We start from the raw sequence: 24,825 nt of genomic DNA, 5'->3' as shown, positions 1-24,825 counted from the left end.
AGACTCACGGGTGGGATGCAGAGGGGGTCAAAAACGGGACTGTCACGTGAGAATCGGGACAGTTGGGAGATATCATGGTCTGACCTGCCGGGCCCCTGACTCCCCCTGGGCCCGATCGCAGTGGCGACTGCTGTGACTGTGGTAGTTACGCCCCTGGTGGGGATTGTGATTTTGCAAGCATTATAAAAAGCAGCTTGTCAGGAGTTGAGAGAGAGGTGGGCAGCTAACTGTTGTATGGAAAACAATGAGCTGGGGAAAGATGACTGGGAATATTAGGAATTAGCCTCTCTCCTGGAATGTAACTATTATGCATACTCAGCCAGGGTTTGAGCAGCTAATGGCCAAGGTTGAACTCTATGGATATCAGCTGTACATCATGAAAGATAAAAGCTCTTATTGCAGAAGAAAGCAAGAGATTGAAAAAGCAAGTCAAATGCAAACTTGCTTATTTCCATGCTGTCTAAATAAGCAATTTAATAAATTAAGAATACCTACTTTAATGGTCGACACAAGTAAAGCTTACTCACTATATTTGTCATTTTTCATAGTTCTTAAGATCTCTGCTTGCAGTCAACAGTGGCATTCATGACAGTGTGATAATTACAGGATAGATTTCAGTGGATAAAAATCTATCCTGTGAAGATCTCACATATGATCAGTAAATAAGAAGGTGGAGCTGAGATAATAATGAAGCTTTTCACTCAAACAGATCTTGGAAATCATGATAGAGAACTGTATTGGAAAATTACCGTATATAGATTTTTATTATTCAATGATAATATTTAGCTGAAAGTATAATACTACTATCAAATGAATACAGTTATGTATATATGTATATAAGGAAATTCTATCCAAATTTATTCAGGGCCAGAAAATAAAACGTTACTGAAATTCCCAGACAAAGGACTAAAAGGTAATGAGAGAGCAGTTTCTAAAGGATGAGGGATCTGACATGTTTTATTTAAATATCAAAATGCAAATTCTACAAGTGTTGATAATCAGATTACATTTTTTCTGCATTTCAGATGACGGTTCAGATTGATAGTAATTTTGGGCGAGAAAAGGAACTGGGGCATCAGATTTCCGAATTCTCATCCTTTTGTTCTCTGCTGCCAGAGGAATCTGACTGCGGCTCTCATTTGGCTGAGCCGAGCATCTCTGTGTATGGAGAACTCGGGGGAGATGGCGGACAACAATCATTTGGCCGACATTTACAGCACATCTATTTAACGGGTATGGGGGTTTTACACTAGAAGCCATTAATATGTTTATCAGAGATTTGATAAATGTCAGTTCAGAATTGATAGCATAAATATGCAACACTCAAATTAACCATACATGGTACAATATTATGATTTATGATAATTTAGTGAAGAATATGTCTAGATTGGCGAACATAGGGGAACAACAGGGGTAAAACTATAGAAGATGGAGGGGTTGCAGTCTTACTCAGGCTCTGGAACTTAGAGGGGCCCAAAAGGTCCATTTCATCCATTACAGAAGGTTAATTTTATCAAAGACACATGATAATTAGGTGCCCTGTTGGAAATTGTGTATTGGGATCCATGAGCTTCAGGCTATGTCACAGCAGAAAAGCAACACTTTGCATTTAGACCAAGTTCAAATTGCAATGGAATGACTAGACGGATAACGGATACCTATTTACAAATTAGCTCAGTCATTGCCAACCACAGCGTAAAGTGGAAGGAGTAGCCATTTTTAACAGCCTCAAGAGACTACATTATATAATCTCAGAACTAATGGATTCAGTGTTAAAAGCAACTTTTGATAGATTGTTTTTATGCATTGTATATCTACTGATAGTTCCGAAAAAGATCTAGTTCCATCAGGTTCTTTCAACATCTAAAGTGTATATCTAAAGTGTACACACTCCTGTTAAAATGCCAGGCTTTTGTCACGTAGGAAAAATCCTAACAAGAACAATTATTTCAGAACTTTTGCAACCTTTAATGCCATCCATAATCTGCACAAATAAATTGAGAAACAATCTGAAATCATATTGAAAATATAAAACAACCAAACTAAAATAACGTGGCTGTGTATCATTGGGACTGTGGTTTGTTTGGAATTAGCCAATCACATTTAAACTCATGTTAAATAGCACTAAGTACATGGCTTCCATCATTTAAAGTGATTTTGATTAAAGCCGTATAAAGTTTAGCTGTTCTAGTAGGATTTTCCTGACATTTTCTTTGTTGCATTTTACATCAAAAGCCATGGTCCGTAAACAGCTTACAACACAGCAAAAGGATCTCATTGGTGAAAGTAATTAGTCAGGAGAAGGGTACAAAAAAAATTCCAAAAATATACTATAGAACACTGGCCCAACAATGACATTAACTACACCTGTTTGTCCCAGCAACATTAAAGAAGCTGCAGAAATTTCTAGAAAACACCGGTTATGTACTATGTGTGACAATAATCTCCCTCATCCTTCATATGTCTGGACTGTGGGGTAGGGTGGCAAGACAGATACCTTTTTTTCTTTTTTTACAAAGAAAAACATTAAGCCCAGCTATGTCCCCACCCCACCCATACACTGCCACTATGAAAAATACCCCCCACACTGCCTCTAGCACCATCACAATGCTACATGTGGGGGCAGCGGCTGATAAGAGCTGCTATGCCTCTGACCCAGAGCCACAGTATTTAAATGTACTCAAAGATACGAGGTAGGCGCGGTACGAATACATTTGAATATAGGAGAAAGGAATCTGTCATCTCCTGGACAGCTCTGCGGGCCACAGTAAACCACTTGTCAGGTTGCATTTGGCCCATGGGACTGTACCTGCTCTATACATGAAAAGCCCAAGTGGTCCAGCGTATCGGCAGCCCAGTAGGCATCTGACAGGTAGGGCAGATTGCTAGGCTGGGTCTGGGTAGGTAGACCTTTTACATCTACCCTACTTAAGGTTGTCCTGAAAAAGAAGCACATCAAAACATCTCCCTCAATACTACAGGAGCCATGAACCAAACACTAGGGCTACTGCTGCCAAAACTTGGCCAGTGGGATTCAGTAATCAATAGTTTTATTGATGACTAAATGCAGATGTGTACTATTCAGTTAGAAATTTCTGCCACCTTTTATGACATTTCCCTGCCCACACATAGCTGTACCAGTTAGGTAAGTTCATTTACAGTTGTATTTTTTTTTCAGGATATAAGCCATCTTTAACTCTCAAGGCACCAAAGTCCCATCACTAATATAACTCCGACATGGAAGAGTCTTTACCTGGTATGAATATGACACATCTTTGGCACTTGCCTTTGTAGTGGCACAAGGAAAGTACAATAAAGTTATGGGTGGTCTATATTCATAGTTGGTTAAGGAGTACCAACCAAAATAAGTGAATAGATATTACAGGGGGGGGGGGGAACTTTTTTGACACCATTAAAAGAAACTCACAAAAAAATTAGCATCGGCAGATTAATATTGAGCTATTTTATGGGTAAGACATTTTAATTTAGCCATGGTCAAGAATAATTCCAGTGTCAGATTGGACACAAATGGAATTTAATTTGTGGTCTGCACTGTTGGCTTTCAAATAGCTAACCGAGCATGCTAAAAAAAATAAGTTCAAGTCCCCGCAGGTGCATGTCTCGCAGCAGTTCGACATCCACAAAACACATTCAGAGATAGGCAATGAGAAAAACAGCAGAAAAAAGGCAGCACTGCTTACCTGCCCAGGTCTTTGAACAAATGCACTACAGGATGCAGCCAGCCCATATAGCAATATGTTGGCAACACAGGTGCAAAATGCTAACTAGATAGCCACTCACCATCTACACATTCAGGGAGGGGTGACTGCTTAGTATACATTTGCACAATAAAGGCCTGTAAAGGGCGCTTTTCACATAGGGTGATGCATAGTGTCTGGTTCTCAGTCTATTAGTCACGCCAGCACTCAATCAATGCATCCCAATGTAAACACCCCTGTATACAAGACCTAACGTACTGGGCTTGTCTGCACCCTGAAAAATATAGTGCACAAAATAGATAAAAATAGTGAGGCATTGGTCGATATTTTGGCCAAAACATGCAAGCTCGTAACACACGTCACGGGTCCTCACACTTGCGAGGCCTATCAGTAAACTTATAGCAAAGCGGCTTTGCTATGAGTTAAGAGATAGGCAATCCCTGTACTTGTTGGGGTTGTCGAACAGCCACGAAACATGCTAGCGCATGGATGAAACATATTATTTGACCATGCCAAAGTCGTTCGATTAGCACCCGAGCGTAATGAAATAATAACTTATCCCAGCACGTTCGCTCATCACTACTTCCAAATCTACAAGTATAAAGTGTAAGAAAGGGTTGATGCAGCTACAGATCAGCTGATGACTGCAAATGCAGGGTAAATACAAAGGAAATATCTCCAAAACCACTCCAAATGTAATACTTTTGAAATGTAAAACACCAAGATGGGAGGAGCTAAAAAGGAAAACATCTATAAATGCTAAATATACAGTAAACAACTAAAGAATTAAAAGTGGGGAAAAAAAGCAAAACAAAACCTGTTTCCACTCAGAGCGCTGTATTTTTTTTTCATCTGCTTCTAAGAAGTCAACTTCCTTTGAGTTACAGTAAGATGTTAGATTCGACTGTCAGCCATAAAATATTAAGAGGAAGCAGAGCACCAAGGATAAAAGCTCAGAAATTGGCGCATGGCCAATTCACACAATACAAGGCTCGACCATGGTCTTTAGGGAGCATGCTAACATTGACTGCGGGGTTTAAGGTTATTTTATTCTCATACTGTAAAATATCGCTAACCTTAACTTGACTTCAGCTTTCTGTAAATCAGCAAAAAAATAATTTTGTAGTGTTCTGCATTATATATCGGTGGAACATAGTGATATTCCAATGGAAACATTAAGTCGGGACGCATGTGGCCTTAACTGGAAAACAACTGGCTAACCACCACATGTTCCATTCCTATAAATTTACAGTGCTGCTAAAATGCTTCCTAGATGATGGTAACAATAAATAGCTGGCTACGATTTCCATTTTTTCAGTTCAATTAACAGTCTTAAAGGAAAATCATGCTTGTTCCAGAGCCTCATTTTTGGGATTGCTGAGGGGGGGGGTGTCTAAGAAGTCGGACTCCCAGTGATTAGTGATTCCCTATCCAGTGGATCAAGGGAATAACCCTTTGACAAGTCATACAGCATATGTACATATGTAAGCCAAACCAGAGACTCATACAAAAAGGAAGAAATACCCATCTTCAGATGTCCGACTCACCAGTGCAAAGCAGGATACTGGTTACACGAATGATTGAGAGGCCATTAAAAAAAGAAAGAAGAAAACATAGGACTCGCACACTTTTAGCATTAAATGAATGTACTGTTGGGCCAATACATTATATGGCCAATATACAGAATACATACATGGTGCGTCGGCACACTGTGACTAACGAGTACATGGCCTCCAATACTGTTGCAAATGTTAAAAACGTAAGACGATTAGTGTTTTTTGGTCAAACAGCACAAAAGCCATCCATCCACGTCAAGGTGTACCTACGTATGTATGATCCCTAACACTACTGTCTTAGCTCCCCATGTGCCAAACCAGCCCCATCGGAATGAGGCGTGAAGGTAGACCAGGTGTAGCTTGCAATTAAAATCTTGTGTTGGAAAGATGGGTGGATAGGTGTGCTGAGCACAAGATTTTAATTGCAGGTTTTGGCACTTGGAGAAGTAGGACATTAGTGTTTAGGGAACATCCATATTTAGGTACACCATGACGTGGTTGTATGGCATTTATGCTGTTTAATCAAAAAAACAAAACACTAAGTACCTTTAGTTTAACGTTTACAGCAATATTGGAGTTCATGATTTCATTATTCACAGTGTGTTGGCGTATCATGTACAGGTGATTTTCACAAAATTAGAATATCAAAAAGTTAATTTATTTCAGTTTTTCAATACAAAAAAATGAATCTCATTATATAGTCATTACATGATGATGTATTTTAAGTGTTTATTTCTGTTAATGTTGATGATTATGGCTTACAGCCTATGAAAACACAAAAGTCATTATCTCAGTAAATTAGAATACTTTATAACACCAGCTTGAAAAATAATTTTAAATCTGAAATGTTGGCCTACTGAAATGTATGTTCAGTAAATGAACTCAATACTTGGTCGGGGCTCCTTTTGCATCAATTACTGCATCAATGCGGTGTGGCATGGAGGTGATCAGCCTGTAGCACTGCTGAGGTGTTATGGAAGCCCAGGTTGCTTTGATAGCAGCCTTCAGCTCGTCTGCATTGTTGGGTCTGGTGTCTCTCATCTTCTTCTTGACAATGCCCCATAGATTCCCTATGGGGTTAAGGTCAGGCAAATTTGCTGGCCAACCAAGCAGAGTGATACTGTTGTTTTTACACCAGGTATTGGTACTTTTGGCAGTGTGGACAGGTGTCAAATCCTGCTGGAGAATCAATTTCCATCTCCAAAAAGCTTGTTGGCAGAGGGAAGCATGAAGTGCTCTAAAATTTCCTGGTAGATGGCTGCACTGACTTTGGTCTTGATAGAAAACACAGTGGACCTACAGCAGCAGATGACATGGCTCCCCAAACCATCACTGGAAACTTCACACCAGACCTCAAGCAGCTTGGATTGTGACCTCTCCACTCTTCCTCCAGATTCTGGGACCTTGATTTCCAAATGAAATGCAAAATTTACTTTCATCGGAAAACAACATCTTGGACCACTGAGCAACAGTCCTGTTCTTTTTCTCCTTGGCCCAGGTAAGATGCTTCTGGCATTGTCTATTGTCGTGAGTGACTTGACACAAGGAATGCGACACTTGTAGCCCATGTCCTGGATACGTCTGTGTGTGGTGGATCTTGAAGCAATGACTCCAGCAGCAGTCCACTCCTTGTGATTCTCCCCCAAATTTGTGAATGGCCTTTTCTTAACAATCCTTTCAAGGCTGCAGTTATCCCGGTTACTTATGCACCTTTTTCTACCACACTTTTTCCTTCCACTCAACTTTCCATTAATATGCTTGGACACAGCACTCTGTGAACAGCCAGCTTCTTTAGCAATAACCTTTTGTGGCTCACCCTCCTTGTGGAATGTGTCGATGACTGCCTTCTGGACATCTGCCAAGTCAGCAGTCTTCCCCATGATTGTGGAAACTACTGAAACAGACTAAGGGACTTTCTTAAATGCTTAGGAAGCCTTTGCAGGTTTTTTTTGTTAATTATTCACTCGTAGAACACCAACAACCTAATGACTCAACTCGTTGCTTGGTGACTCCCTAAGGGAGAGGCAGTCTTATATGCAGGATGACTCCCAGCATCTTGTTGGGAGCCATCTTGCAGGTGTACTAATTATACTAAATATCTCTTAGCCACAAGCTGAAAGCATTTACTAGATGCACGGTGCCCCTTTAAGAGTAAGGGAATGCGCACATTAGTCGTGGGACTGGCAACTATGGTCCGCAAACCAGGAAGAGTCAAAACTCACCCCACTGCCCACCCCTCTAAGAAAAAAAAAAGTGCTTTATTATGTTCTGAGGTCTCTCCAGACCAAGTGCATAATAAAAGGAGGGATTGGAAGGGATTAAACAAATAATTAAAGGGAATCTGTCTCCTCATTTCTCCGATATGAGATGTGGCCACCGCCATCAGGGGCTTATCTATAGCATTCTGTAATGCTGTAGATAAGCCCTGGATGTAACCTGAAAGATAAAAAAACGAGTTAGATTATACTCACCCCGGCGTCCGGTCCGGTCCGGCGCTTCCCATCTTCTAGCGATGACATCCTCCTCCTTACTTCTGCCACGGCTCCTGCACAGGCGTACTTACTCTGCCCTGTTGAGGGCACAGCAGACTACTGCAGTGCGCAGGCGCCGGACCTCTCTGACCTTTCTCGGCACCTACGCACTAATTGATGGAATTGGTTTGGATAGTTGCCCTTGTGCTCCACGTTCAGTCATCAGGACGGGATGGAGCAACACCTATTTCAGCCTTGAAAGGCTGAGAAGGGAATAACCCTTTAAAGTCAGCGCAGAATGACTGTTCAAACCAAGTACAGGTGCTTGGTGCAAGCATTTATATATACACCTTCCCACATACATGATTTCCATCTATCGCCAACCCCCTCTTCTTTGATCGACAGCTCTGGCTTCGTAGAGCCAGAGAAGGGCAGAGAGACATGGAAAACAAGCAGGTGGGAAGGTGTCCTTAAATGATTGGCCCCGCCATGATGCACCGAGCGTGGTTTGAACAGTCATTCTGTGCTGACAGACTGCCTTTAAGTCCATCATTTCAGTCAGCATTGGGGGTCGAAACATGTCTTCTAAGGTAACAAATTAGGCATGTACTTTGCCACCACTGAATGATTTAATATATTCTTAGGCAGAAATCAGCTCAATAATGTATTTACTTTATATATACATAACCCTTGAGTTACATTGGGCCTTTCTCGAGTTTTACATTGATAAACTGGAATAAATTCTGGTTTTTCCTTATTCTAAACATCTGTCCATTTCTCAGATTGGCAGATTTATGCCATTTCCAACAATGGTAATTATATAAACAGTAAGGATAAAACTTGCTCGTTAATGTATAAACTTTATTTATATATATATATATATATATATATATATATATATATAGCGTTATCAATAATGAATGCCTACTGGTATATTGGTATTTCCCCGCCCGGTGTAAAAGAACGATCTTGTTGCTTCCTGAAAACAGTTCACAGGTAGAGTATTTGTATGAACAACCCTAATTATTGTGTTTTTGTGCTTCTCTTTACTACTTTCAGTGCCTGTTAAAGGGGTTTTATCATCATGTGTTATGATTGCACAGCTCCCCCATCTCCCAGGTTCCTGTTTGCCGGGGGGCGATGCGCGCCTGACAATTCGGGCTGGTGGCATGGCGGCAGCGCTGCTCCTAATTGTGAGCTCTCTACAATGCTGCAGCACAGGAAGCTCTGTACAGTGGTCTAACATGAAGCTCATGGGCCCTAATGCAAAAGCTCCAATGGGGGCCTCAACTATTGAAAGTCCTAAATATTAGTGGTCTTTCCGTATAGGAGAAAAGGATTTTTTGGGCCCCTTAGGCTTTAGGGCCCGGGTGATATTCCACCCCTTGCACCTATTGTAACTACACCCCTGCCTCTGCAACATTAGAGGAGTGTAGGGATACAGAATCTGGCTAGATCAGCCAGCGGCAAAGCACCATCTGCAATCTCTATAACAAAGAGTTTGTAAGTACTGCCGTAGGAGACCGGCCACTGCTGATAGACTGCAGAGGTGGCAGTAACCTAGGCAATTAATGGTGAATAAAAAAAAATAAAAAAAAGCCTCTGTTCTTAAAAACAGAGGATTTTTAAAAAGTAATACATTGCAAAGTTGCATGCTTTTACCAGCACTTTACAATTTTATCCATTAAAAAACTTGAGAATAACTTTTAAACACTATATCATCATCTGTGGTCAGACGCCTTCCCAGGTGAATTTTGATAAACTGACCCATTTCACTGACAATAAGCTTAGTCATTGAACTTGTGTGACGTGACTCTTCACCGCTGCACAGGTGCAGGGAGAGTAGTCATCACAGTAGCTATAGACACTGATACTTTAAAAAAAATCCAGCGCACCAGTAAAATGATCCAAGAAGAAAAAATATAAAGCATAGGCTTATTATCTCTGAAGAGAGAGACAGCGATAATGCAATATAAACAAGACATACATTTATTAGATAGTAAGAAAACATTTTTGTTGCGCAAAGAAGATACCGCCTACAAAAAAGAGGCTTCATGATCGAAAAATTACGTATTGAAGGATGGAAATGCGCTAATGTTCCTATACATAGATACACCTAGTACACAAGCAATGACACTGTTGCTTCAAGTCAATCTAATGTAGCCAGTTGACACTGCGCATGCGCTAGAATCAGACTTCAAACAAAATATTGCATATTCAAGCAATGAATGATGTAGTACGCTAGTTATTTAAAGTTGGGAAAATTAATCCAACACTCATGCGCTAACGCACAGAAAATAACCGCTTCATTTGCACATAGTACATGCGCAGTGGTTTTTTGCCATGTTGGGCACTTCTAATGAACTCACGTGCATTTAATATTATGTGAGTACTGGATCTTTCAACGTAATAGCGTTTATAATTTCTGTGATAACCTTCTCCCTGCACTTGTGCATTGGTGAATTGCTATGTCACATATGTCTAATGACTCTGCACGCTATACTTGTACGAGAATGTGACCTTCTTTAATACTAGCGTCTTTTGGTTTCTGTGACAACATCTCTCCTGCATACGCGCAGTAAGATTTGCCGTGTCGGGCACTTCCAATGAACTCACGTGCATTTACCCGGAAGTATAGTTGTGTCACGGGTCATGCCTCTGGTCTCCATCTGACGGCGCGTCCTCGTGTTTTCCATCCAATGCGTCCGATCAGGTAATTTGCCACAGCTGCAATCTATTATGTTTATTATGGAATATATTTATAGGACTTCCATTGCACACACTCTCCAGCCCCTGACGAAGCCACCTTGCGGTGGCGACATGCGTCGGGCACTCCACAAGCTCCCCCATGTATGTAGGTTACCAGGATGGTGCAGGCAGGAGTACATTGCATCTCTCTATTTCTAGGTGATGCGGGGTATGGTCTCCATTTATCTAGGATTTCTCTTAGCCTGTCTTTAATTTCTTTCCGCACTGTCGCTGTATTGCTGGATATGGCTAGTATTCATTAGAACCACGGTTTATTTATTGTTATGGACAAAACTCCAAGGTATTTCCCTATACTGCGATTATCTCAATTAACTCATTGGTCGCTTTTCAGGGCATTTTTTGCCAATTGTGTGTTATTGATTTCATTGCTCACTATTTGTTCTGTGAATATCTCAGATGCCTTTGTACACCGCCATAGTATCTTGATGTACTACCTTTACGGGCAAATAGTTATTATCACTGTTGCTATAGATAGGGGATGGTGATATTATTTACACTTTGACCTTTAAACCCTCATTAGTGTACCATATGAATTTATAATCTGTGTCCAGTACCTATTATTGGTTTACATACTATATTAAACTGTTTAGCCTTTCTCTTATTATGTGGGGGATGTTCTTGTAGGCTTTATTATGAGCCTTGTGTATGCCTTGTCATGTTTTATGACTTTTAAGTGTTTTTATATGGTGATTTTTATGGTTGTCCAATAAAAATTTATAATATTTTCTGGTGATCCTTGCTTTCTTTGGTCAGTAGCTTTTCTACTTTTTTCCAGTGCATGCTCTTACTGACTGCAGGAGGATCCCTAATTTCTATTTGGTAGTGCCCTCCTTGGTTTCATTATTACATTGGCTGTCTAACAGCTGTGAGACATGCAGCTGCGGGGACTCGACCATTTCTCGAGCTCGCTAAAGTCACCCGATTAGCACTCGAGCATGCTCAGATAACACCTTACACCCCAGCACATGCGCTTATCACTATTAATGACTTCTTAGGCTTCACGGATCAAAATCGCCCATTCAACTTTATGGGTCTATAAAAATAATTAACAGCACATGGATGCCATCAGCATGCAATCCGTGAGCCATCCAGTTTTTTGGGAGTAGCTTTCCCATATTTTTTTTTTTTTTGCATGCTAGAAAATCACTAATGAAGCACTGATGGGTAAACACAAACTCCATGACCGAGCACTTAGGAAAATCCAATTAAAAGCAGTGATAAAAATCAGTCGGTTTTTTGGCGTCCAAGAAAAAACACTGATCCCTGAATGAGACCTTAGCAACACAAATTGATAAGATCTGTCAACAGCAACTAACTTGCTTGTGAAAGTGAATTTGTCCCCAGATTTCACCATACAAACTACATACATAATTAAATAGATCTCAGAGACCTGATGAGGCCGGTATACTTACTTTGAAAATCTATACGAGGCCGTGTTCCCACGTTGCGTTTTTTTAAGCATTTCCGCAGCGTTTGTGCCGGCTCTGATGCTGCAGAAACGCTTAAAAGAAGCTTCACATTAAATTTCATGCGGTTTTGGCTTTTTGTGCCAATGCATGCATTTTTAAATGCTCAGGAATCGCTTAGTGGCTAAAAACGCAGCATGCTCATTAATTTCCGCATTGCTGAGCGTTTTTAGTCTTTTCCAATGTTCCCAGAAAACGCCCAGAAAAAAGCGTCAAAAACGCGCGTCTTTTGTGCAAAAACCGCGCAAGAAACGCGCGGAAATAAAACGCACGTTTTCTGGGAAGGGGATCAGTTTCCTGAGCGTTTAAAAACGCTAACGTGGGCACATAGCCTAAAAATGGCTGGTTAATCCTTATATTAAAGTGAGCATTTTCTGAGTACCGATCCAGCTGGATTCCATTTCACTAGCAGGATAAAAACACCCATTAAATAGGATAAAAACACCCATTATTAAAGTGTTATTCTAAAAAAAAAACCCCATAGCTATCTCATATCTAAAGTATACTGCACAATTTGCTGACCACTGAGGGTCTGGCTGCTGGGACGCCCAGTGATCTAGAAATCGGGGCTCTGCAGCCCCCATCATGAATGTACTGGAGGAGCCTCTCTGCTACACATTCATTGTCATTAAATAGAGGATTATTTGTTTTTTGGGGATAACATAATTTAAATGGGGTCGGCCAGGACTTTTACATTGATGGCCTATGTTTAGGATAGGTTATCAAAATCTGATTGGTGGGGTGTGACATCCGGCATCTCCACTGATCAGCTGTTTCAGATGCGGCCAAGAGTGCTCAGATGCAGTTGATTTTAACAGGAGGCGGATGTGTAGTACCTGGCTGTGGCCACTATATCGCTGATGGAGCTGTGTTATATAGCGCCACATCTGAGCACATCTAGTCTCCCCTGCATGGGCAACAGCTGATCAGCAGGAGTGCTGGGTGTCGCTCCAACACTCCTGGCCTCCCCTACATTGGCAACAGCAGATCAGCAGGAGTGCTGGGTGTCGCTCCAACACTCCTGGCCTCCCCTACATTGGCAACAGCAGATCAGCAGGAGTGCTGGGTGTGGCTCCAACACTCCTGGCCACCCCTGCATGGGCAACAGCAGATCAACAGGAGTGCTGGGTGTCGCTCCAACACTCCTGGCCTTCCGTACATTGGCAACAGCAGATCAGCAGGAGTGCTGGGTGTGGCTCCAACACTCCTGGCCACCCCTACATTGGCAACAGCTGATCAGCAGGAGTGCTGGGTGTCGCTCCAACACTCCTGGCCTTCCGTACATTGGCAACAGCAGATCAGCAGGAGTGCTGGGTGTGGCTCCAACACTCCTGGCCACCCCTACATTGGCAACAGCTGATCAGCAGGAGTGCTGGGTGTCGCTCCAACACTCCTGGCCTTCCGTACATTGGCAACAGCAGATCAGCAGGAGTGCTGGGTATGGCTCCAACACTCCTGGCCTCCCCTGCATGGGCAACAGCTGATCAGCAGGAGTGCTGGGTGTCACTCCAACACTTCTGGCCTTCCGTACATTGGCAACAGCAGATCAGCAGGAGTGCTGGGTGTCGCTCCAACACGCCTGGCCTCCCCTACATTGGCAACAGCTGATCAGCAGGAGTGCTGGGTGTCAATCCAACACCGATAATATATTGATGACCTTTCATAAGTAGAGATGTGCGAACCCGAACTTAAAAGTTCGGGGTTTGTACCGGACATTTAGTGTCCCGTGATAAACTCTGAATTTCTCCCGCAAGTCCGTTTTAATGTTCGGAGTTCCGGAGTAAGTCCGGTAAAAGACAGATAGAATATTTTCCTGCTCCAAAGCTTAGGTACAGTTCTGGTATCCAAACAAAACTTTCGACTAAAGTTTGATTTGGGTACCAGAACCCGAACTTCAACGGGTCCGCTCATCCCTAAAAGGATAGGCCATCACTGTAAAGGTTCAGGACAACCCTTTTAAGTGGATTTTCAAAGTACTCCAGCCTCATCAGATCAAAGAGATCTCACCATTATGTGTGCAGCTGTATTGTGTAATCTGATGATGGCTCTGCCTTCACACTACAGAAGTAAAATCTGCGCTGAATAATAACAGAAACGGCATAAAAGGAAAGAAAGATATGACAAATATTTTAGAATAGCATTAGCTGTGTATGCATCATATGCACAATCAGACGGACATTTAGCTTATTTTTCCATATCTGACATCTGTTTTTCACAAGTCTAATAAACAATTAAAAAAAACGCCATATTATAAGCAACAAGCAAATGCACATCCTAAGGCACCATTTCAATCCAACTGACAGCATTGGGAAGCGGGACGCTCTCACCCCGATGGAGCGACCAGATCTGCGCATATTAGAAGATTCCTTGTGTGATAGTCAACAGGACATTTACCTGGCGGTGATGGCTCATTTATAATAACCAGAGACGCTGGCGTCGGCCTTCTTTTTCTGATCTGTTTAAAACATAGACACTGAATGTCAGCAATGTCCCCAGAAACGTGCGGCCCTTCGCCTAGACCACGGCGCACATCGCCCTCAATAGCCTCCCAAAATGGTGGCCCCTTTAAATTAACCCCTTACCGATGGTTAAAGTTACGTCGCAATTAACGTTTTCATAAGTCATTGATTATCTTAAAACTTCTAATATTTTGGATGATACTTCTCATCCACATTTACTATATAATAACAGCAAGAAGAGATTTTAAAAACTCTTTTTTCCCCCACAATGAACATCAAAACAAAACAACTTTCAAAATAACTCGCACAAGGGTCAGGAAACTGAGGAAGGTGACCAAAAATATTCACTACAGATTTTAAAAACTGCAAGGAGAATTTTTTTTCCAATCTACAAAGTAGGTTTAATTTCTGAAACAGCAACTCCTTTAAATGAAAAAAAACAAAAAAAAAAAAAGTCACTTTCGATTTTCTAAAAATAAAGTTTAAAAAAATTATGTATATATACTGTATAAATAATTTATTTTCAGTTTATATTTTTACGTATTCATGAATATTTGATATATATTTTTATAATCTATATCAAAAAATATAAACAAAAATATTTTTCTGTTCTTCATATTTTTTCATATTTGTCTAAATATGTCTACATAAAAAATTAAATAAAATAGATATTCTTGTATCTATTTTATGAAAAATATATAAAACGACAGCAAAGGAAATTATATATATCTTTTTCTGAATTTTTTTAGTTTTTTAATATATTTTTGGCATTTTTTAATAAAAATATATATTTTTTAAGGCTTATGTATACTTTTTGAACAAAAATATATATAAAAAACAGAAAAGAATACTTATTTTTCCATTTCTGTTTTTTCTCAACATTTCCTATATAAAAATAGGTTTATAGAAAAAGAAATTATTAAAAAATATTTTTTTTTTTTGCCGAAAAGAGAACATGGAGTTTTAAATTAAAATGTAAAGGGATGTTACAGTGTTTACACACAAACAAACTATAACCCAAGACACACCAATAATTGATTGGTACCTGACTGAGATCAGCACTGCGGTTTATGTAATATAGTTTGTGCTTTTGGGCTAAATTATGAAAGCAGCGAACGAGACGTGGGAAATGGTTTTCGGTATCTGAGAAAGTATTGTACTGTTGGACATGTAAGCATACTTACTCCAACGTGAAGAGCGGGCGGGCGTCCGTACCACCACCAGACATTTGAACTAGATTAGCGCTAATGGAAATTTCCATTTGTAAGTGAGTGCTCTAATAAGTGCAGTGTTCTAGGTAAACTGATGCCAGTGCCCGATGTTGTGTTATAATCCTATTTTATACACCATTCACAATATTGTTCTCTTTCTAGGAAACTAGTGATGAGCAAACATGCTGGGATAAGGCATTATCTGACCATGCTCGGGGGCTAAACAAGCGTCTTCGGCGTGCTCGAATACTATGTTCCAGTCCCCGCGGTTGCATGTCTCGCGGCGGTTCAACAGTTGCACCACATGCAGGGGTCGTCTGATTGTTAGCACCCTTGGATAACACCTCACCGGAGCATGTTCACTCATCACTATAGAAAACACTTTTTCATGTTATGATAACTAGACCACAAAATGTTCTACAGGCTACTCTACATGGCTCTACTAGTGGTCCAGGATCTTGAGACTTCTAAAAAAAAAAATAAAAACTGGATTTGTTCTTAGCAAAGGAAACCATTTCCGTAAGAAAATATATTCACACTTCCACCTTCTTGCTTTTTTTCCCATTTCTAGGAGAAAAAAAGGAAATCATAGACCTCAAATGTCCATGTGTCCATGGTCTTGTGTAGTAACTACTTAGATCGATGAAACTACTGATTTCCATACATAGGCACCATGCACATGAATGACCCGGTTCCTCATAATGTAAATGATTAAAATTACTATTTACGCATTAATATGCTATAAAAATAAATAAATGCCCAATAAAGGTAATAATAACAATAAATATAAATACATTATAAAATATATATTTTAATATATATTTATTTATCTATGTTACCTGTTCTGAGGCTTCCGGATCCAGTTGACTCTGAAATAACGGCACGGCGAACTGGATCTTTTTAGGACTGTTGGGTTCCATTTTGCACAGATGGTGTTGGAAGAAAAAAAAAATTGACACCCCCCCCGATAAAGCCGAGTAGTCCAAGTATCTACGCTTTTAAGATGACCCTCTATGCAGTATGGAGATAGCTGTATTTTCGGTCTTATCAAGTGCTGCCGCATGAAAAGAGCAACTCCCTTATTCCACATCAATAGCAGTTCTTGTAACTGGCTCGCCTTTTTTTTTTTCCTCCTTCAGTCCTTCAGATCCTCTCCACACAAAGCTAAAAGAACAATAAGCTAATTGTGCAGCAGTCCTGCTTCTGCACATGCCAGGGATTCACTCAGAGCTTAATTGAAAATGCAGCGCTAGCCTCGAACGGCCTAGAGCCTTGGGATTTGGAAAAGTGGATAGATCCACCGTACAGCACTAACAGTCTACTCAGAAGTGCAATCTAAGCTCCCTCCGAGTATTGCTGATGGACCATTAATATTTGATCGTGACAAATCAGAATATGAGGAGGGCAGCAGCGCCGTGGATCTAGGCCACCACTTTTGGCGTGTCCTGATGTTTACACAAAAAGGTTCATCATCTTTTGTACAAGGCAAACAAATTGATATTAATTGTCAGCAGCGCAGGAGAAAATTCAAGACATCAGTCGAGTAATTAGTTAAGGTCAATTTAGAGATGTCGCAGAAAGCCACAACTGTTTAGGTCATATTTTTAGATCTTCCCTTTCTATTTTAAGCAAATCTTAAATTCATTAACCCCTCCTTCGAGACTGGACAATTTTCTGTTTTTAAGCTTTTATTTTCATTTTTTTTTCCTCCCTTAAAAGGAGCATTCCCATTTCCAAGATCCTATCCCAATATGTAGTACAACCCCTGGCAAAAATTCTGGAATCACCGGCCTTGGAGGATGTTCATTCAGTTGTTGAATTTTGAAGAAAAAAAAGCAGATCACAGACATGGCACAAATCTAAAGTCATTTCAAATGGCATCTTTCTGGCTTTAAGAAACACTAAAAGAAATTCAGAACAAAAAATGTGATAGTCAGTAATAGTTACTTTTTTTTTTAGACCAAGCAGTGGGGAAAAATTTATGGAGTCACTCAATTCTGTGGGAAAAAAATATGGAATCATGAAAAACAAACAAAAAAAAACTCCAACACGACTTGTATTTTGTTGCACCACCTCTGACTTTTATAACAGCTTGCAGTCTGAGGCATGGACTTAATGAGTGTCAAACAGTACTCTTCATCAATCTGGCTCCAACTTTCTCTGATTGCTGTTGCCAGATCAGCGTTGCAGGTTGGAGCCTTGTCATGGACCATTTTCTTCAACTTCCACCAAAGATTTTCAATTGGATTGAGATCTGGACTATTTGCAGGCCATGACATTGACCTTATGTGTCTTTTTTCAAGGAATGTTTTCACAGTATTTGCTCTAAGGCAGGATGCATTATGATCTTGAAAAATGATTTCATCATCCCCAAACATCCTTTCAATTGATGGGAAAAGAAGTGTCCAAAATATCAACATAAACTTGTGCATTTATTGAAGATGTAATGACAGCCATCTCCCCAGTGCCTATACCTGACATACAGCCCCATATCAATGACTGTGGAAATTTGCATGTTCTCTTCAGGCAGTTATCTTTATAAATCTCATTGGAACGGCACCAAACAAAAGTTCCAGCATCATCACCTTGCCCAATGCTGATTCGCGATTCATCACTGAATATGACTTTCATCCAGTCATCCACAGTCCACGATTGCTTTTCCTTAGCCCATTGTAACCTCGGTTTTTTTTCTGTTTAGGTGTTAATGATGGCTTTCGTTTAGCTTTTCTGTATGTAAATCCCATTTCCTTTAGGCGGTTTCTTACAGTTCGGTCACAGACGTTGACTCCAGTTTCCTCCCATTCGTTCCTCATTTGTTTTGTTGTGCATTTCCTGTTTTGGAGACATATTGCTTTAAGGTTCCGGTCTTGACGCTTTGATGTCTTCCTTGGTCTACCAGTATGTTTACCTTTAAAAACATTCCCATGTTGTCTGTATTTGGTCTAGATTGTAGACACAGCTGACTGTGAACAACCAACATCTTTTGCAACGTTGCGTGATGATTTACCCTCTTAAGAGTTTGATAATCCTCTCCTTTGTTTCAGTTGACATCTCTCCTGTTGGAGCCATGATTCATGTCAGTGCACTTGGTGCAACAGCTCTCCAAGGTGTGATCACTCCATTTTAGATGCAGACTAACAAGCAGATCTAATTTGATGCAGGTGTTTAGTTTTGGGAATGAAAATTTACAGGGTGATTCCATAATTTTTCCCACAGAATTGATTGATTCCATAATTTTTCCCCTGTGCTTGCTCTAAAAAAGTAACCATTACTGACTACCACAGTTTTTATTCTGGATTTCTTTTAGTGTTTCTTAATGCCAGAAAGTTGCCATTTGAATTGACTTTAGTTTTGTGCCATGTCTGTGATGTTTTTTCTACAAAATTATACAACTAAATGAACATCCTCCAAGGCCGGTGATTACATAATTTTTGCCAGGGGTTGTAGGTGTAATCTAATATATAAAGCTGAATGTGTGTGTATGTCCGGGATTGGCATCTGCACCGTCGCAGCTACAGCCACAAAATTTTGCAGTCACACGTCTGGACCCCGAGAGCGTCATAGGCTATGTTGTGAGGTGAAATTTTAACCCCATGCGTTCCAATTCACCAATTTGGCCTATTTTTCTTATCATTTCTGATGTTATCGTCCTTCTGTAAAGCTGGAAATAACACCATTTATTACTGTGCCAACACAGACCACCCTCTGACACAGACTGCAGGGGGAGCCCAGTATCACACAGGATAGGATTAGATACACGGCTCAGCAGTTAGTATCACACAGGATAGGATTAGATACACAGCTCAGCAGTCAGTATCACACAGGAGAGGATGAGACTCATGGCTCAGCAGTCAGTATCACATAGGATAGGATTAGATACACAGCTCAGCAGTCAGTATCACACAGGAGAGGATTAGACACATGGCTCAGCAGGCAGTATCACACAGGATAGGATTAGATACACAGCTCAGCAGCCAGTATCACACAGGATAGGATTAGATACACAGCTCAGCAGTCAGTATCACAGGATAGGATTAGATACACAGCTCAGCAGTCAGTATCACAGGATAGGATTAGATACACGGCTCAGCAGACAGTATCACACAGGATACAATTAGATACACAGCTCAGCACACAGTATCAGACAGAATAGTATTAGATACACAGCTCAGCAGACAGTATCACACAGAATAGGATTAGATACACGGCTCTGCAGTCAGTATCACACAGGAAAGGATTAGATACACGGCTCAGCAGTCAGTATCACACAGGATAGGATTAGATACACGGCTGAGCAGTCAGTAACACACATAAGATTAGGTAGACGGCTCAGCAGTCAGTATCACACAGGATAGGGTTAGATACACGGCTCAGCAGACGGTATCACACAGGATAGGATTAGATACACTGCTCAGCAGTCAGTATCACACAAGATAGGATTAGATACACGGCTGAGCAGTCAGTAACACATGATAGGATTAGATACTTTCTGCTGAGCTGTGTATCACACAGGAGAGGATTAGGTACACAGCTCAGCAGACATTATCACACAGGATAGGGTTAGATACACAGCTCAGAAACAAGATGTGCCAAAGGAGAGGACATTTTCACTCCAAGAATTCCACTCATTCCATCTGATTTGATTTTTGATTTTAAACGCCTACAGTTTCCAGTTCAACTGCTATTTGCAATGTCCATTAACAATGCTCAGGGACAGTCCTTGAAAGTAGTAGGGATCGATTTGCAATCGCCATGCTTTTCTCATGGTCAACTTTACGTCTGTTCAAGAGTTGGAACTGCCAAAAATCTGTTCATCTTTGCACCGAAAGGAAAAACCAAAAATCTTGAATGAGTTGAAAATAAAATACTATCAATACTTGGTTAATCGTTTAGTTAGTTTGTGTTGCAAATCTGTAGTGTTGAATATATGATGTGAAATGTTTTTATGTGCAATATAATCACTAAAATTTGTTATACCTAACCACAGTTGGTTACTATGCCCAGGCAACGCCGAGCTCTTCATCTAGTAATAATATTTGCAAATACCTCTAATTAGAAATGTAGTATAGTTCTTCTGATTCGCTATGTCTCTTTCCTCAAGTGCAGGCATTGCAGGACCTTAGGTATCCATGGTTACGACCACTAGCAACTAGCTGACGCCAAATCAGTAGATGTAACCATGGATACCTAAGGTCTGACAAGATATAGAGTAAACGGGCACCAACCACAATATCAGTTTAGGTGGGATCACCTGGTGCATATAAATGGATTAGAGCACATGAAAAGGGAAAAGTATATGCACACAAATAGGGATCACCACAAAGATATGAAAAAAGTATCAATTTTATTAATGGACACAACAGACACTTTGTGGTTAAAAACAATTAAAAAGTCTGAACAACCAGACATTGATAACAAAACAAAGACAATGGGTCATTTTAATAAATAGTTAAATGCTATGGGTCCCAAGACCAACCATACAGTATAATGCCAGGTATCTGCTAGTTACCATAACCTAGGGTCTATCAAATCAATTGTTATGACAATCATGACCTCAAATCAAAAAATACCATATTATCAATAACTACTATGGTTACATAGAAATTCTACATATACCATGGACAGAAAATTGAATGCTTATCATGTTGCCAACACAAATAAACATACATTAATAAGTCCCTTTCCCTAGCATGATATCACCTGGTTTCTGAGGATGAACAAGCTACCGGGTAGGTTACATGGGACCCCCAAACCCCAAACTCACTGTGTCGATACGCGTGGGTTTGGGGGTCCCATGTAACCTACCCGGTAGCTTGTTCATCCTCAGAAACCAGGTGATATCATGCTAGGGAAAGGGACTTATTAATGTATGTTTATTTGTGTTGGCAACATGATAAGCATTATTATTATTATTTATTGTTATAGCGCCATTTATTCCATGGCGCTTTACATGTGAGGGGGGTATACATAAAAACAAGTACAATAATCTTAAACAATACAAGTCATAACTGGTACAGGAGGAGAGAGGACCCTGCCCGCGAGGGCTCACAATCTTCAAGGGATGGGTGATAATACAGTAGGCGAGGGTAGAGCTGGTCGTGCAGCGGTTTGGTCGATCGGTGGTTACTGCAGGTTATAGGCTTGTCGGAAGAGGTGGGTCTTCAGGCTCTTTTTGAAGGTTTCGATGGTAGGTGAGAGTGTGATATGTTGTGGTAGAGAGTTCCAGAGTAGGGGTGATGCGCGAGAGAAATCTTGTATGCGATTGTGGGAAGAGATAAGAGGGGAGTAGAGAAGGAGATCTTGTGAGGATAAGCATTCAATTTTCTGTCCATGGTATATGTAGAATTTCTATGTAACCATAGTAGTTATTGATAATATGGTATTTTTTGATTTGAGGTCATGATTGTCATAACAATTGATTTGATAGACCCTAGGTTATGGTAACTAGCAGATACCTGGCATTATACTGTATGGTTGGTCTTGGGACCCATAGCATTTAACTATTTATTAAAATGACCCATTGTCTTTGTTTTGTTACTAATGTCTGGTTGTTCAGACTTTTTAATTGTTTTTAACCACAAAGTGTCTGTTTGTTGTGTCCATTAATAAAATTGATACTTTTTTCATATCTTTGTGGTGATCCCTATTTGTGTGCATATACTTTTCCCTTTTCATGTGCATGGATACCTAAGGTCCTGTAATGCCTGCACATGAGGAAAGAGACCTAGCAAATCAGAAAAACTATACTACTGTTCTAACTGGAGGTAATTGCTAATATTATTATTACACCTAATATATATTGTGACATAATCTTGGTGATGGGACTAACCCTTTAAGTCATACATTTTTAATGTTTCCATTGACCGTTGGATAAGGACTTATTTTTTTGTTGGACATGATCATGCAGACTATGACAAAGACTTGAACGCCAAAACGCACTGGTCTGCCCTAACCTCTGTGATAGGTCAATCACAATTTTTTTTAAATCCCAGGAGTAAAAGTAAAGTTTTATACTTATCTTTTCATCACGGATGCCTTCCTGTTTTATTTTATATTTGCCCTGACCCGTACCAGGGCAGCTCCGTTTTTTGTGTTTCCAAGGTTAAACTTTATGGACCTAGGTCTTTTTTTTCAACCTATAGTTGGTTGAGGTCTCGCTCTTTTTTATTTGTTGGACAAGTAGTTTTGAATTTTACCATTCACTTTATATCATAATGTACTGTAAGGCGGAAATACATTTCAAGTTTGGGTGAAAAAAAAATCTGAAATCGCGCCATTGTTTTTACAGTGTTCACTTTTCAGGTATCACACCTCTCCTTGCTTTTCTTCTTGATCTCAAGCCTAAAATCAATTCTGCAATATGCAATTCTGACCCCATGTAGAGGAATGCCATTAGCGGTGTTCAACAGGAAAAACATTGTACAAAAGGTGGTGTTATTCAGTTGTGCTGCCGATAAAAGCTCAATGGCCGAGGGGGGGAATCGAAGTTCAATAGTACATCTATCCGTCCAGTTTGACACACCCACACCCCCCCCCCCCCCCCCCTGTTATTGCTCTCCTTGGATATTTTCACTTTTTGTACAGTTTCTGCCCTATGTTCCACTTTAATAATGTTCCCAATATTTTAACTAACATGATGGAGGTTTTAATGAAAAGTGTATAACTGTGTTAACAGATGCCAAATATCCATATAGATCCAGATTGACTGTTTGAACCCTACTCGGTCATGTGTTCGGTTTTGGGTGGTTTTAAAAAAAAAAAAAAAAACCCGCTTATAAGATGAATGTTTCTAACAGCAACCATAGGTTTTTGTCCTGATGAAGAGGTCACGCAGAACTTTGAAACGCGTTGACTTGTAAATTGCTACCACCCACCTTTCGTGTCTCCCCTTTTTTCCCTCATAGATTGTAGGCTTGCGAGCAGGGCCCTCATTCCTCTTGGTATCTGTTATGATCTATGTGATTGTTATGCTGTAATGTCTATTGTCTGTACAAGTCCCCTCTGAAATGTAAAGTGCTGCGGAATATGTCGGCGCTATAGAAATAAAATTTATTATTACTATTAATCCCTTTACCCCCAAGGGTGGTTTGCACGTTAATGACCGGACCAATTATTACAATTCTGACCAATGTCCCTTTATGAGGTAATAACTCTGGAACACTTCCATGGATCCCAGTGATTCTGACAATGTTTTCTCGTGACATATTGTACTTCAGGTTAATGGTAAAATTTCTTTGTATAAACTTGCGTTTGAGATAAAATGGAAATTTTGCAAAAATTTAGCAAATTTTCCAACTTTGAATTTTCATGCCCTTAAATCAGAGATATGGCACCCAACATACGTAATAAGCAACATTTCCAACATGTTTACTTTACATCAGCACAATTTTGGTACCAAATTTTTGTTAAGACGTTATAAGGGTTAAAAGTTGACCAGCGATTTCTCATTTTTACAAATTTTTTTTTTTTTTTGGGACCATATCACATTTGAAGTCTCTTTGAGGGGTCTATATGATAGAATGGTGTCACTTTTGGGTATTTTCTAAAAACTGCACCCCTCAAGGTGCTCAAAACCACATTCAAGAAGTTTATTAACCCTTCAGGTGCTTCACAGAAATGTTTGGAATATTTAAAAAAACATTTAATTTTTTCACAAACATTTTACTTCAAGTCCAATTGTTTTTATTTTCTCAAGGGTATCAGAAATTGGACCCCAAAAGTTATTGTGCAACTTGTCCTGAGTATGCAGATACCCCACATGTGGGGGTAAACCACTGTTTGTGCGCACAGCAGAGCTCGGAAGGGAAGGAGCGCCGTTTGACTTTTTCAATGCAAAATTGGCTGGAATTTAGATCGGATGCCATGTCGCCTTTGGAGAGCCCCTGATGTGCCTAAACAGTGGAAACCCCTGCCATAAGTGACCCCATTTTGGAAACTAGACCCCCCAAGGAACTTATCTATGTGTGTGGTGAGAACTTTGAACTCCCAAGTGTTTCACAGACGTTTATAACAGAGCCATAAAAATAAATCATTTTTTCCCCACAAAAATGATTCTTCACCCCCAATTTTTTATTTTCCCCAGGGTAACAGAAGCAATTAGACCCCAAGAGTTATTGTGCAATTTGTCCTGAGTATGCTGATACCCCATATATGTGATAAACCACTGTTAGCGCA

The 24,825-nt window shown here is 40.2% G+C and overlaps 1 protein-coding gene across 1 annotated transcript in view; it reads right to left on the bottom strand.

Moving 5' to 3' along the window:
* The window catches only part of PPP1R1C (protein phosphatase 1 regulatory inhibitor subunit 1C), an 82,996-nt gene extending 66,020 nt beyond the window's left edge, over positions 1-16,976 (bottom strand). Inside the window, exons 1-2 of the mRNA XM_073577495.1 lie at positions 16,491-16,976; positions 14,376-14,436 (exon numbers count right to left, since the gene is read on the bottom strand). Coding sequence (XP_073433596.1) covers positions 14,376-14,436; positions 16,491-16,571 — 142 coding nt within the window. The 5' untranslated portion in view covers positions 16,572-16,976. The remainder of the gene's footprint in view (positions 1-14,375; positions 14,437-16,490) is intronic.
* Between the last annotated feature and the right edge of the window lie 7,849 nt (positions 16,977-24,825).

This window comes from Dendrobates tinctorius, unplaced genomic scaffold (genome assembly GCF_039654945.1).
Source record: "Dendrobates tinctorius isolate UK_male_01 unplaced genomic scaffold, ASM3965494v1 ptg000056l, whole genome shotgun sequence".
Taxonomy (NCBI): domain Eukaryota; kingdom Metazoa; phylum Chordata; class Amphibia; order Anura; family Dendrobatidae; genus Dendrobates; species Dendrobates tinctorius.
Note: the sequence above shows the minus strand (reverse complement) of the source record. Positions and strands in the feature narration are given on the sequence as shown.